Source organism: Musca vetustissima, unplaced genomic scaffold (genome assembly GCF_032173495.1).
Source record: "Musca vetustissima isolate MV318-11 ecotype Yass unplaced genomic scaffold, APGP_CSIRO_Mvet_v1 utg102711, whole genome shotgun sequence".
NCBI classification, from domain to species: Eukaryota; Metazoa; Arthropoda; class Insecta; order Diptera; family Muscidae; genus Musca; species Musca vetustissima.
The window spans coordinates 57251-72223 of NW_026888944.1; the positions used below are offsets into that span (position 1 = coordinate 57251).

At 36.9% G+C, this 14973-nt stretch overlaps 1 protein-coding gene across 1 annotated transcript; it reads right to left on the bottom strand.

Annotated features, from left to right (window-relative positions):
- Positions 1–2244: 2244 nt before the first annotated feature.
- LOC133336739 (glycine dehydrogenase (decarboxylating), mitochondrial-like) lies at positions 2245–8397 on the bottom strand. The gene is made up of 6 exons (XM_061545018.1): positions 8203–8397; positions 8057–8135; positions 5139–5439; positions 4559–4784; positions 2431–4491; positions 2245–2356 (listed from the first exon to the last, which is right to left on the bottom strand). Exons 1-6 carry the CDS (start codon positions 8395–8397, stop codon positions 2246–2248), a joined length of 2973 nt encoding a protein of 990 aa, XP_061401002.1. The 3' UTR covers position 2245.
- Between the last annotated feature and the right edge of the window lie 6576 nt (positions 8398–14973).

The following is a 14973-nucleotide window of genomic DNA, read 5'->3' on the forward strand; positions in this document are numbered from 1 at the left end:
CTGTTTATCTATTTTAGTATTAATATCACCACACCAGAGGTGCAAATATCGGAAAAAATTGCACAGTCTCGGAATTTAGATACACAGAAATTTATTGTTCATTAGTTGTTGTGTAGGGTATCATATGATCAGATTTTAGATTGGACACATTACTTATTCCACTATGTTAAGTTAACCGTGATTTATTCGTATCGTGATTTATTCGTGACCCATTCCTCGTTGACTAGTGACATTTGTCATGGACCTGAGGGCTTTAAGGCTATTGCAAACCGTTTACATCAATTTACATTTCTTTGATAGCCTTCACGTTACCTTAAGACCGTTGTGGAGCTTAAAGCACGTTATTTACTAATGTTTTTGGAGTAGTTCTCAATTTTTCTACCTAAATTAAAGTATGTCATTTTTTTATAATATAAATTTAAATTCTTATATTTTATACAATGCTGTTTATTACTAAATATTGAAAATGTGATATTAATACACTTACTTGAGTAGTTAGCCACTTGACAAACATTCGAAAATATTATTATTTTTAGAATAATACCTTCTAAGACATCATTAATAAATCTTGGAGTAGTATTGCTTGCAATTTAATGGAAATCGGCCTTAATGGCTTCAAATTGCATTTTTTTTGGAATAAATAATTCATATTCTTTTTGTTGAAATCACGATAGAGCTTGCAATATGTAAGATAGGGCTATGGATTTTCGGCACATAGATTGTAATTACTCCTAGAATGTTTGGTATTGCTTTGGGATATATCGGTCAACGTTTTGGTATAATGGTAGCCCCCAAAATACGGTATTTTAAGGAATTTTTGAATCTTTATTCCAACCGAATTAGCTGTGATTTAGTATTTTAGATTCTCATTGGGTATCACACTTTCCTACTAAAAGTTATATAACGGTACCTCCAAAATTTTTGGTATTTTGGGAAGTTTGGGCATGTTTTTCAACCGAATTACTCTGTAATTTAGTTTTTTGAACTCCAATTGGGTATCAAATGTTCCTATCAAAATTGGTTTTTTGTGTGCACTCGGTCGAACTCATTTTTACTTGTTTTTTGCTAGAGGTACACTTTGTGTGGCCTTGGTTTGGATATTCAATGTCTATTTTTGAAATCATCATGGCATATTGGCTACCTCAATGGAAAAACAATCTTTGATATAGGGATTTCTCCATTCTGGCTGGTCTCAAAGAAGCTGGTCATAATTTGAATTTGTTCTTGTTAATTTTATTGTTGCTCTTCAAATTACTCTTAGTCCGCTATGCTCCTGAAGGAACTAAAGGTATGTGTTGAACAAAAAACAAATTAATTTCCGTTACTTATAGCCCCATGTGTTTGGATGAATTATTGTGGATATTTAATGTTTAATTTTTGGAACAGATTTTGGCATGGAAATTGGCTTTGCGGGCTAGTCCTGAAGAATGTTGTCATGATGTAAACAAGTATTTTTTATGTACTCCACATTATCTTATGGCAGTGGAGTAACTATCAACACCTATCTTATATTTTCATATGGGATACATTCCATTTTCGTGAAGAAGACATTTCCTTGGTTAACTTGAAACAATAAAATAAAATGCCACTACGATATACATCCATATGTTTTTTTTTACTGCGAAATAACTGTCGCTTAATGAAGCGACATTAGTCGACCTTGCACGATGACCACCATAACCCAATGATACACACAAACGTTGAAATGTACCTACAGCAAATTCTGCTATTGGCCAACCATTTGGGCGGATGCAGGATTGGGGCTATGAGCCGAAATGGGAATGAGGCCCTCATTGCGTTGTTCATGATATGAGCGAATGGCTCTCAATTTAGCATATTCTCCTTGAGCACCCGAGTTAGATTGGAAAGAGATTCTATCATAGCTAGTGTTGGATATGGCAATGATATAAGATTAATAAGTATGAGAATTGACACCGCATATCTTGGAATATTTACTCCATTGCTCCTAACCTTTCGTCAATCCTTTCAAAATCTGTATTATCACCACAAGTGTAGGGATTTTAGTTACTTTCTAAAAAAGTAATTTTTGAAATCCACGTCTGAGGATGCCCCATAAAATACTATTTCTTATAAGTCCACGCATTCAAAATGTTTTTGTACATTCAAATCTCTACATCAGACCCTTGAGTGAAAAACTAATCGAATTAACTAAAATCTTAAAATAAATGTATTTATTTAAATATAGGAAACTACATAATCAAAAAAGGCACATGCAACAATTAATTTACAAATCGGGTAGGATGGGTGGGCAGGTACAGACAAGATGTTTATCGCCATAGGCATCATCAATGCGACCAACTGTGGGCCAAATCTTGGATTCGGGTTTGATGAAGATCTATAAAAATGAGATAAACAATTTTAAATTAATTTCAATTAACAAAAATAAATATTAAAAATTTGTCCACTTACAGCTGGAAAAGCGGCCATTTCCCGACTATATGGTCTATTCCAATTATCTGAAATGACCTGCGACTGTGTATGTGGTGCCATTTTCAAGGGATTGACATGTTTATCCATTGTACCATTTTCAATTTGTGCGATTTCTTCACGAATCGATATGAGAGCATTGCAGAAACGATCCAGCTCCTCTTTATCTTCCGATTCGGTGGGTTCAATCATCAATGTACCCGCGACAGGCCATGACATAGTCGGTGCATGGAAACCATAATCCATAAGACGTTTGGCAATGTCGACTGCCTCAATGTTGGCCGATTTCTTCAAATCTCTAATATCTAAAATAAATTCATGAGCCACTAGACCACTTTGTGGATCTTTGTAGAGGGTCTTGTAGTGCTGTTCCAAACGTTTGGACATATAATTGGCATTGAGAATGGCAACTTGGGTGGCACGTTTCAAACCACGGCTACCCATAAGTTTGATGTATGACCACGAGATGGGTAAGATGGCTGAGCTGCCGAAAGGAGCGGCGGAAACAACACCAAAGCTGGTCTCTTCATTGCCGGATGGGCTAATGACTGGATGGCCGGGTAGGAAGGGAGCCAAATGGGCCTTGACACCAATGGGACCCATACCAGGACCGCCACCACCATGAGGAATACAGAATGTCTTATGAAGGTTTAAATGTGACACATCACTGCCGTAGTCACCGGGACGGCACAGACCCACCTGGGCATTCATATTGGCACCATCCAAATAGACTTGACCACCATATTTGTGAATGAGGGTGCAGATATCGGCAACGGTCTGCTCAAACACACCCATGGTCGAGGGATAGGTGATCATCAAACATGACAAATTATTGGCATGTTCCGCAGCCTTATCCTTCAAATGGGCCATATCGATGCTGCCATCCGACAAAATGCGAATTGGTTCAACTTTCATTCCAGCCATTTGTGCCGATGCAGGATTGGTACCATGAGCCGAAATGGGAATGAGGCAGATGTTACGATGCCCCTCATTACGTTGTTCATGATATGAGCGAATGGCTCTCAATCCAGCATATTCCCCTTGAGCACCCGAGTTAGGTTGGAAGGATATTCTATCATAACCGGTAATTTCACACAGATCATTTTCCAGCTCCTTAAACATTTGATGGTAACCTTGAGCTTGTTCCACGGGGGCAAAAGGATGAATATCGGTAAAGTGGCGGAATGAGCAGGGCATCATTTCGGTGGTGGCATTCAGCTTCATGGTACAAGAACCCAATGGAATCATAGAGTGGACCAAGGAGATGTCTTTATTCTCCAATTTCTTCATGTAGCGTACCATACGCGATTCACTGTGATAGGCATTGAAAATGGGATGGGTCAAGTAGGAGGACGTACGATAGAAGGGTGTGTGTTCAATCGAGGTACCCAAGATGTCATTGGATGCCAACACCTGTTCCAAAGTTTTTCCCTTAAATACCCACAACAAATCATCCAAATCCTTGGGGCCAACAGTTTCATCCAAAGCCACACCCACGGTACCATCGGCGAAGTAACGGAAATTAATTTGTTTCTGTTCAGCTCGAGCCTTTAGCTCCTCCACGGTCATATCGGAGTTCAGGGTAACATGGAGGGTATCAAAGAAATGTTTATTGTTAACACCATGACCAGCCCCCTTGAGGCCAGCCTGCAAAGCCAAGGTGAAGTGGTGTATACGATTGGCAATGGCCTTAAGACCCTCTGGACCATGATAGATGGCATACATAGCTGACATATTGGCCAACAAAGCCTGGGCTGTACAGATGTTACTGGTGGCCTTGTCACGACGAATGTGCTGTTCACGTGTCTGCAAAGCCAGACGATAGGCATCATTACCATCCATATCACGGGTAACACCAATCATACGGCCAGGCATAAGGCGGACCAAATTCTGCTTGCAGGCAAAGAAGCCAGCATGAGGGCCGCCATAACCCAATGGTACACCCAAACGTTGAGATGTACCCACAGCAATATCGGCACCAAATTCTGCGGGTGGCCTTAACATTGTCAAGGCCAAAAGATCAGTGGCTACCACTACCAAAGTCTATGGGAGGCGAAATAGAAAAATAAATTAGTTGGGGAATGGTTAAAATATATCCTGAAAAACTTACTCCATTCTTCCTGGCCGTCTCGGCAACACTTTCAAAATCTATAACATCACCAAAGGTGTCGGGATATTGCAAGAGGATACCCGAAATTTCACGACTAGCCAAGTCAGCATTTTCAATCGAGCCAATTTCAACTTCCAATTCTAAGGCTTCGGCTCTGGTCTTAACAACCGACAAGGTTTGGGGATGCGTTTTATCCGACAAGAAGATCTTCTTGCGTTTGTTGTGGCTGGACGAAAAAGAGAGGGAAAAGAAAATTAGGAGAATCATAATAAAACAAGAGAGAAAATGAGATCAAAAGTGGCGGAGAGAAGAAGAGGGTTATTCCTGAGAGGGATCCCTAAAAAATATTTTTGTTTTTTAAATCTGCGCCTTGTGTTGGTTTGAAAAGTCTTGATGTAGTTTCTAAAAATATTTTATGTTGTTTTTTTATAACAAGAAATCATCAAAATAAAAATAGAATCACGGAAAAATTCCAATCTCCCATAATCATAATCACAATCTTCCCCCGCCAAAACATTACTGACATGTCTGACCCCCCGCGCCTAATATTTCTTATCTTTACACATCCACACACACTTACCGGGTACACAAACACATTGCCTCAGCGGCAGCCGTGCCCTCATCCAGCAACGAAGCATTTGCCACATCAAGACCGGTCATCTCAGAAACCAAAGTCTGATAATTTAATAGGGATTCCAGACGACCCTGTGCTATTTCCGGTTGATATGGTGTATATTGTGTGGTCCAGCCGGGATTTTCAAAGATATTGCGAAGAATTGTGTGGGGCACATGGCAATTGTGATAACCCATGCCGATATACGAACGCCATATTTGATTCTTTTTGGCAATGTTGCGAATGCGAACAATCAATTCGTGTTCATCTGAAAAAGAGGGGTAAAATATGAAGGGATTAGAGCATGTCGGAATCAAAATAAATAATTTCAAAATAATAAATTAAAAACACGAGTCGCTAACGTAATCTCGTGCCTGTGTATTGAGATGAAAAATATTTTGTCTAGGAGTTCAATATTTTTTGAACTTTACTCGGATTATCAGTTGGTTGTTATTATCAAGGCATGGTTGGCACTGACGACAGACTCAGCTCACTAGGGGGTCTTGGAAATAAATAATTATGCAGTATTTTTATTATCAACATTTTTATGACTTTCAAGACTCATCGCATTGGCAATAACAAGTATGTTATTCATGAGAAGTGAAATCGTGTTGTTGTTATGGAATATTTTCAGTTCGGTTCATCAGACGAAATTTATGGGCTGATGCAAAATTTCATATTGTCATGTGGCGGATAAATCACGACATCCATTTAAGAACTTTACCACGTGTTTCAATTATTTTGGCTGTAATCATTGGGTAGATAATCTAGACATGTGTGTCCGTCCGTCTGTTCATTATAATTTGTAAACACGATACAGGCCACAGTTTTGGACCAATCTTCACGAAATTTTGCATGTAGGATGGGTTCTGCCCAATGAAGACCCCTATTGTTTTTGGTAAAGATTGGTTAATATTTAGGGGATGAAATGACCAAATACTTAATTTTTGTTGGTTTTTCTGGTCGCTCCACACAATTATGGACCAAACATCGCTAATTTTTACATAGAGAAGGGGGTCGGGCCAAATAATAAGCTAAAGATCGGTCAATATTTAGCGGGTCAAATGAATCTTGACTTTTGTGTGAAAAATGGAAAAATTTGTATTCTATATCGTACAGATTTACACCTGAAGGACATTGACCCGAGTAGTTGATAGTATATCCAAGAGAACAGCAACGTATACAGGATTTCATTTCGGGGGGCCCAAAACAAATTCGCTGTTGCAAACATAAATTTACTGTGAAAGCAATTCAATTCTGCGTACGTCCCTGCAAGAGAAGTGGTTGACCTTTAAATTGATACCAATTATATTGTCGTATGTACTCGGACATTTTTATACCCTTCATCACACTGTGGTACAGGGTATTTTGTCTTTGTGCATATGTTTGTAACAGACAAAATGAAACGAGATAGACACATGGTTCCTATGCATATAATCACGTTCTGAGTCGATTTACGCATGTCCGTCCATGTATTTTTGTGAACAAAGTACAGGCCGCATTTATATTCCGATTTGGATGAAATTTGGCAGAGGTCTCTTATTTGGCCCAAGGACGAACCCTATTGAAATTGGGAAAAGTCGGTTCAGATTTAGATATAGCTCCCATATATATTTTCGTCCGATTTAATGTAAATGGTGCATCAAAGTCCCTATATATCTTTCGATTTTCACGAAATTTGACACAGCATAATGAATTAGGTCTACAATGATGTGTGTTAAGTTTCCTGAAAATCGGTTCAGATTTAGATTTAGCTCCCATATATATATTCGTACGATTTAATGTAAATGGTGCACCAAAGTCTCTATATATTTTTCCATTTGCACGAAATTTGTCACAGCGTAATGAATTAGGTAGAGATAATGATGTGTGTTAAGTTTCCTAAAAATCAGTTCAGATTTAGATATAGCTCCCATATATATTTTCGTCCGATTTAATGTAAATGGTGCACCAAAGTCCCTATATATCTTTCGATTTGCACGAAATTTGGCACAGCATAATGAATTAGGTCTACAATGATGTGTGTTAAGTTTCCTGAAAATCGGTTCAGATTTAGATATAGCTCCCATATATATTTTCGTCCGATTAAATGTAAATGGTGCAGGTCCTTATTATCTTTCAATTTGAACGGAATTTGGCACAGCGTAATGAATTAGGTCTATAATCATTTGTGTTAAGTTTCCTGAAATTGGTTCAGATTTAGATATAGCTTCTATATCTGACCAAATGAAAAATTTAGTATCGGTTGCAGAATGACATGTTTATGGATCCAATTTCATGGTCCTTTAAAAATACGACGTCTATTAGGATTAATCTGTTGAATATACCCAAAGTGGTGAAGGGTGTCATATAGTCGGCCCCGTCCGACTTTACTACTTTCCTTACTGGGTTTAAATATTTTTTTAATGATATACCCACAAGCCAGGATTTTTAAAATATTTTTAATGATATACACACAAGCCAGGATTTTTTAATGACCTACCTACAAGTCTATATTTTTTAAAATATTTTGTGATTCTAGCCTGTATTTCTTTTAAATATGTTTTGATGATTTACCCACAAGCCTGATTTTTTTAATACTTTTTCTAATATTTTTGCAGAAGTATATACAAATCTATAGCCTTCAAGCAGTATTGACAGGATTTCTTGAAGATCAGCAGGTTAGGATTTTCTAAAATATTTTTCTAGCAGTTTTCGGATTTTTTAAAAAAATCCAAGGGAACTGTAGATTTTCATTGACTTGTCTATAGACACCTTTATATTCAAAGTCCGAAACTTCTTAAAGCAAGAGGTATGACATATTTACGAAGTTCCTTTTTATGAGAGGTATAACATATACGGATCGACTTTTCAATTAATAATATTGAATACCAAAAAATACTTACTCAGTGGCTTATCCAAATTCAAATCACGATGCAATTGAATGCTCTTGGGTACAGCTTTCTCGGTCAATTCACCCAGGGACTGTAAGAAATGATCACAGTTTTCAGTTCCTATTTTTTTCTCCGAATCTCTTTCAGTAACTTCTTACCTTATAACCCAATGTATCTAACATCGAAACCACATCTGTTTTCCTAGGACCAATATGACGACTGGGAAAATCCGATTTGGTGGGGAATAAAACACCATCCACGGAGGTGGTGGTGGCCAAACATCTAACACTGAATTTGGTCAATGTCACCGATGAGAGGGCATTGCGGGTACATTTTATCGATAGACGATACATGATCACTTGTATTTGTCACACACCAACACACACAATCACTAAACTGTACTTAAAAATTCACTTATCCCGAAGGAAGAATAAAAAATAATCTAAAATCTTAAACTAGACACCAAGTCCCCAAGACCGTTGTCGGTGAGAGTCGAAAGCTGACTGAATTTTCAAAACAGATAGTTGCGCTGATCTTCAATAGTAAATTGAAATCTTGAATTTCTTATCAATAACTGAATTGTCGGTGTATATTTGAATGTGTATGTCTTATCACCGTGTGGCTGAAACCAGCCTCCAGAATCGATGTCGCTAGGCCACTTAGAAAATTATCACACAATATGAGGCTTAGAGAAATGTGGCTGACCTTTCAATGAAAATTCCTTGAATTTGTTCACCATAACTACCTGCCTTGGTAGGGAACCTTTCCTAAGGATTTTTTTGTTAAAAACGAATTAAAAAAACGCACATATGTTATTTTATGTTATGTGTCCTCTTCAGATTTGTTTTTGCTTTCTATTCATAACAAGAACATGTGATGATGTTATGAAGCAGTGATGGTCAAAACTTCCCAAAATCATACGTTAGCGTAAATGGGTAAAAACTCAGTATCATTTGTTCTCTTTTCCTATGTCATTTTTGGTGATGAATTCTCAGTTACGCTGTCCAAACTAACTCTCAATACAGGTCTGACAACACTGTTATGAAGTCATTGTCAGAAAGAGTCAGTTAAAGAAATTGGTGACAAGATCAGTGTTGTCAGACCTGTATTGAGAGCGTAACTGAGAATTCATCACCAAAAATGACATAGGAAAAGAGAGCAAATGAGAATGTGATACACTATCTCTTATACAGTTTGGAATAAAATGTAGTACGCCGAAACTTACTAAGTTAGCTGGCTTGTGACAGAACGGTTGTTTCATAAGCCAAGCTTAAAAAAGATTTTCAAGCGCATCTCATCCAATTTGGAAGACCATTTTCCGAGATGTTGCCTTCAACTTTCCATCGGATTCGTGGCCTTCCCCCTCTACCTGAACCATCACATGGATCGCTTTTATATACATTTTGAGTGGGGGAATCCTCATACATTTTCACAACATGACCTAGCCAACGTAATGGCTGCAGCTCGATCTGTCCGATGTCCGAGAATAGACGCTACAACTCATGGTTCATTCGACGACGATATTCACCGTCGACGCAGATCGGCCCATAGATCTTCCGGAGAATTTTTCTCTCAAAAACTCCAAGAGCTGCTTCATCTGCTCGCGCAAGTACTCATGCTTCTGATCCAGTGTGAGTTTGACGGCGAGAAGTGGCCTTGCTTTTGAGTTGCTTACTCACACCATAGTAGCATCTGTTGGCCAAACCTATCCTTCTTCGAATTTCAAAGCTGATGTTATTAGTTTTGTTAATGGCGGTACCGAGGTATATAAAATCTTTGACTACATCAAAATTATAGTTGTCAAGTTCTACAGTTAGTCCGAGTCTACTGGACGTCTTGCGCGTTTATACCATCAGCTTGGTCTTCTCGTCATTTACTGCCAAATCCACTTTGGAGAGTCCTCCTCAATTCGTTCAAAGTTGGCTGTTACCGCTCGCAATGTTTGACCCATAATGCCAATTTATCTTCGCACCTCGTATGACCTTTTCCAGCAGGATGTTAAAAAGATCACACGACAAACTGTCACCTTGACTGACATTGAAGGACTCCGATAGGTCCTTTCAGAATTTAACTGTTGACCTTATGTCACTTAAAGTTATCCTGCATAGCCGTGTGAATTTTGAATTTTTTTTTGGGCATGCATTCTTTTAGCCAAATTGTACTAATCTGCTGGTGCATGCTCCTTATCAGCATCTGACCACCAGTCTTGTAAACCATCGGCACCTGCTGCTTTATTATTCTTCAGCCGATTGATTGCTATTCTGACCTCATCTTGGCTAGGTGGTATACACTCTATACCGTCATATATTATCGATTCTGGGGTATCCTCTCCCCCGCTACTATTTGATACCAGAACTTTTTCAAAATGCTCCTTCCTGATCCACAACACGCTATCTGTATCTGTCACCGGGTTTCCTTCTTCCTCTCTACAGAAGAATGTGCCTGTACCAAAGCCTTCGGTTTGGTGTTTTACCCGTTGGTCGAATTTTCGGACACCTGTACATCTTGATTTGCTCACGCTCACGTTTTTCTTGTTGTTTCTTCTTTTTTCTCATCTCTCATTCTCCATCGCACTACGTGTTGCTACTGTCTGCAGGGTTGCCCTATACGCTGCGTTTTTCGCATCAGTAGCTTTACGACACTCCTGATCGTACCATTCTTGATGGTGGATTTTGCCATTGTGATTCTATATTATTATCGGGACAAGGAGTGTTTTCGTCAATCAGGCGGGTACGTTGAGCGGAGTAGGCTGCTGCTACCTGTTGTGTTTGCAGCTTTTCGACGTCGAGTTTCCGTGTTATATTACATCGCACCATTGCTGCTACATTGAAACAAATGCTAACCTTGGCTGCTACAAGGTAATGGTCTGAATCGATATTTGCTCCTCGGATCGATCGAACGTCTAAAACACTGGATAAATACCTTCCATATATTGCAACATGATCGATTAGATTTCTCGTTGTTTGATCGAAAAAAATCCAGGTGGCCTTGCGTATAACGAGATGATTGAATCTGATGCTGCTAATTACCATATTTTTAGCTGTCTCATGCCGTTGTCAGATGTTTATTCATGGAGGCTGAATTTCCCAACTGTGGGGCCAAAAATATTCTCCGTTCCAATGTTTACATTAAAATCTCCTAGCAAAATTTTAATGTCATGGTTCGTAAAAAATGTCTTTGGTATGTTCATCTTTGTCTTCCATCGGAGCATGGGCGCAAATAAGACTGATGTGGAAGAACGTTGCTTTTATACGGATTATAGCAATTCGCTCAGGTACTGGAGTGAATATGGAGACGAGATATTTTATTCTCCTGTTAACGATTTATGGTTTATGGCAGCCAAATTCATGTCTCGTTTCATGGCAGCCAGTCCATTTCTATCGCATTTCCTGTAAGGCAATAATATCGGCTTTGTACTTCTTGAGTACATCCTGAAAACTTCGCCTGTTCTGTACAACGTGCGCCCATTGCAAGTGCAGATTCGCAGATCGTGGTCCTTTATACGATTGTGGGGGTCAGCATTTAGGGGGTTTGGTTTTATTTTTCGTAGTAGTTTTCATAGTAGGATTTCAACCGATGATGAAAGTAGCTACCCCAGGTGACACCGCGGGGAGGTCAATGTCCCCAATGGAGGTGAAATTGCGACCAAGAAAAGCCTGGATTTTGCCATGTTAAAGCCAATCAGAGACGTTGCTTGGAATCTATAATCACCTACGTCACCTCTACGTTTAGAAATACCTTAAACATATTTTATTTAAAAATCCATACTTGGAGATCGAAAATTCCTTGAAAGTATTTTATTTCGAAATCAAAGCTTGTAGTTCGAGAACACCATCAACATCAAAATCCACGCTTGTAGCTCTGGAAATTCCTTTAGGGGTATTTTTTATTAGACTTACCACTTTTCTTTACAGTCTTCGGCCACCATATTATTGCCCCTCCTCAAATAAAAACTCATTTCTTATCGTATAATTTTTTTCATTTCATTTTTTTTTTGGAATTTATTTAGATTTCAGAAATATATATAACTATATATGCTTTGCTTGTTGTTGTTTTTGTTTTTTTGTATGTGTGTACGAATGTTTGTGTTTGAGTACACACATGACCATAAGTATGCGCATTATATTTTGGTTTAATTGTTTTCTTTTCTTTTCAATTTATTTTTATTTTTTCTTGCAATTATTATTTGGTATTATATAATAACAAACAATGTAAAGTAACATTTATATAACATATTATGCCGTTTCATTTATTTTTTAATTTGGTGTAATGGGAGGCAGAGGGAAAAAGTATATATGAGGGATGGAAGGGTGAAATTTAATATCGCATTTTGATAAATTATAATAATCTTTATATGTATGTGGGTACACATACATATAAAAATTATATAATTTCAAATTTATGGAAGTATAGTAGTTGTAAATACATTGAACATTAGGCATTCGAAATATATGTAGTATACATTATATATATTTGTTTATATTATTATTTTTTGTTGTCTATAATTATTAATATAATTTTTATTTTAGCTATAATTGTTGTTTGCATTTTTTGTATATATATATATATATATAATATATATCATAAAGAGAGTATAACATTATTTTTTAAATTAAAAATTTTGTTTTTTTTTTTGTTTCTATTCGAATTTTTGGGTTTTTATAACAACTGCAATAATAATAATTATTAATAAAAATTATTAATAATAATATAATAATTATTTAATTTAAATATATTTTATTTAATAATAAATAAAATTAAATACTGTAAAGTTAAGTGGTATTGAGTTAGAAGAATTTAACTAAATTTCTATATAATGGTTTTTTGTATATAAAAAGACATATAGACAGGGTGTGTCAAAAAAAATTATAGAAGAAATGAGGACGCTGAAGAATTCTCAGGCGTTTTCAATAGAAAAACAGACCTCAGGAGACCTGAGGATTTTTTTTTTCTAGAAAAACAGACCTCAGGGGACCTGACGGATTTTTTTTATAGAAAAACAGACCTCAGGTGACCTGAGAAATATTTTTCTATAGAAACCTGAGGATAATTTTTCTATAGAAAAACAGACCTCAGGGGACCTGAGGATAATTTTTCTATAGAAAAACAGACCTCAGGGGACCTGACGGATAATTTTTCTATAGAAAAACAGACCTCAGGGGACCTGAGGATAATTTTTCTATAGAAAAACAGACCTCAGGGGACCTGAGGATAATTTTTCTATAGAAAAACAGACCTCAGGGGACCTGAGGATAATTTTTCTATAGAAAAACAGACCTCAGGGGACCTGAGGATAATTTTTCTATAGAAAAACAGACCTCAGGGGACCTGAGGATAATTTTTCTACAGAAAACCAGACCTCAGGGGACCTGAGGATAATTTTTCTACAGAAAACCAGACCTCAGGGGACCTGAGGATAATTTTTCTATAGAAAAACAGACCTCAGGGGACCTGACGGTTTTTTTTCTATAGAAAAACCTGAGGATAATTTTTCTATAGAAAAACAGACCTCAGGGGACCTGACGGATTTTTTTCTATAGAAAAACAGACCTCAGGGGACTTGAGGATAATTTTTCTATAGAAATACAGACCTCAGGGGACCTGAGGATAATTTTTCTATAGAAAAACAGCCCTCAGGGGACCTGAGGATAATTTTTCTATAGAAAAACAGACCTCAGGGGACCTGAGGATAATTTTTCTATAGAAAAACAGACCTCAGGGGACCTGAGGATAATTTTTCTATAGAAAAACAGACCTTAGGGGACCTGAGGATAACTTTTCTATAGAAAAACAGACCTCAGGGGACCTGAGGATAATTTTTCTATAGAAAAACAGACCTCAGGGGACCTGAGGATAATTTTTCTATAGAAAAACAGACCTCAGGGGACCTGAGGATAATTTTTCTATAGAAAAACAGACCTCAGGGGACCTGAGGATAATTTTTCTATAGAAAAACAGACCTCAGGGGACCTGAGGATAATTTTTCTATAGAAAAAAAGTCCTCAGGGGACTTGAAGAATTTTGAATTGAAAATATTTTTATTTGAAAATCCGCGCCTCTCGGAACTGCCTTGAAAATATTTTTATTTAAAAATCCGCGCCTCTCGAAAGTGCCTTGAAAATATTTTTATTTAAAAATCCACGCCTCTCGGAATTGCCTTGAAAGTATTTCCATTTAAAAATCCACGCCTCTTGTTTGAATTGAATATATTTTTTTTATTAAAATCGGATCGGCTTGAAATTATTTTTTGGCACACCCTGTTTATATAGAAAGTTAGAGAGCCTAGAACTTGTTTATTTAATTGAACATATTTTTTATTTATTTAATTTTTTTCTTTGGGATAAAAATTACAATTTACAATTTTTGTTTTGATTTTAAAATCAAAATTTCTTTGGTTTCCATTTCATTATCGAATTTTTGTCGAATTAAAGCACATTTTGTTTTTTAGTTATATTTTTATTTGTTTTTGTAATTTTTCATCCTTGATTTGCATTACTTCTTCTTCTTCTTCTCATTCTTTGTTTCTAATTTATTTTACTTGGAGCCAATGTCTAGTTGTGGTTAGTTGTTAATTGTGGTTTTTGGTTTTTTGAGAGAGGGGGGTTAAAAGTGGAGCATATTTTGTAAAATTTATTTTTTTGTTGGTTTTGTTTTTGAGAGAAAGAGAAAAAAGAGATCACAACAAAATATAAAAGAGAGTATTAAGTTCTTTTTTCTTTTGTTTTGTTATAGTGAGTTTTAACGATCAACAAACGAACGAACGAAAGCTTCAAACATTGTGTTTTGGTTTTTATTTTCTTGTGATTTTTTTGGTGAAAAATGAGGTGCAGTATCGGTTTTGGGGTTCCAATGGCGAACGCCTTCAGGTTTGTAGTCGTACGCCATTACCGCCAGCCTTTAGCAGTGCAAGATTGAAAAAATGTTCCTAT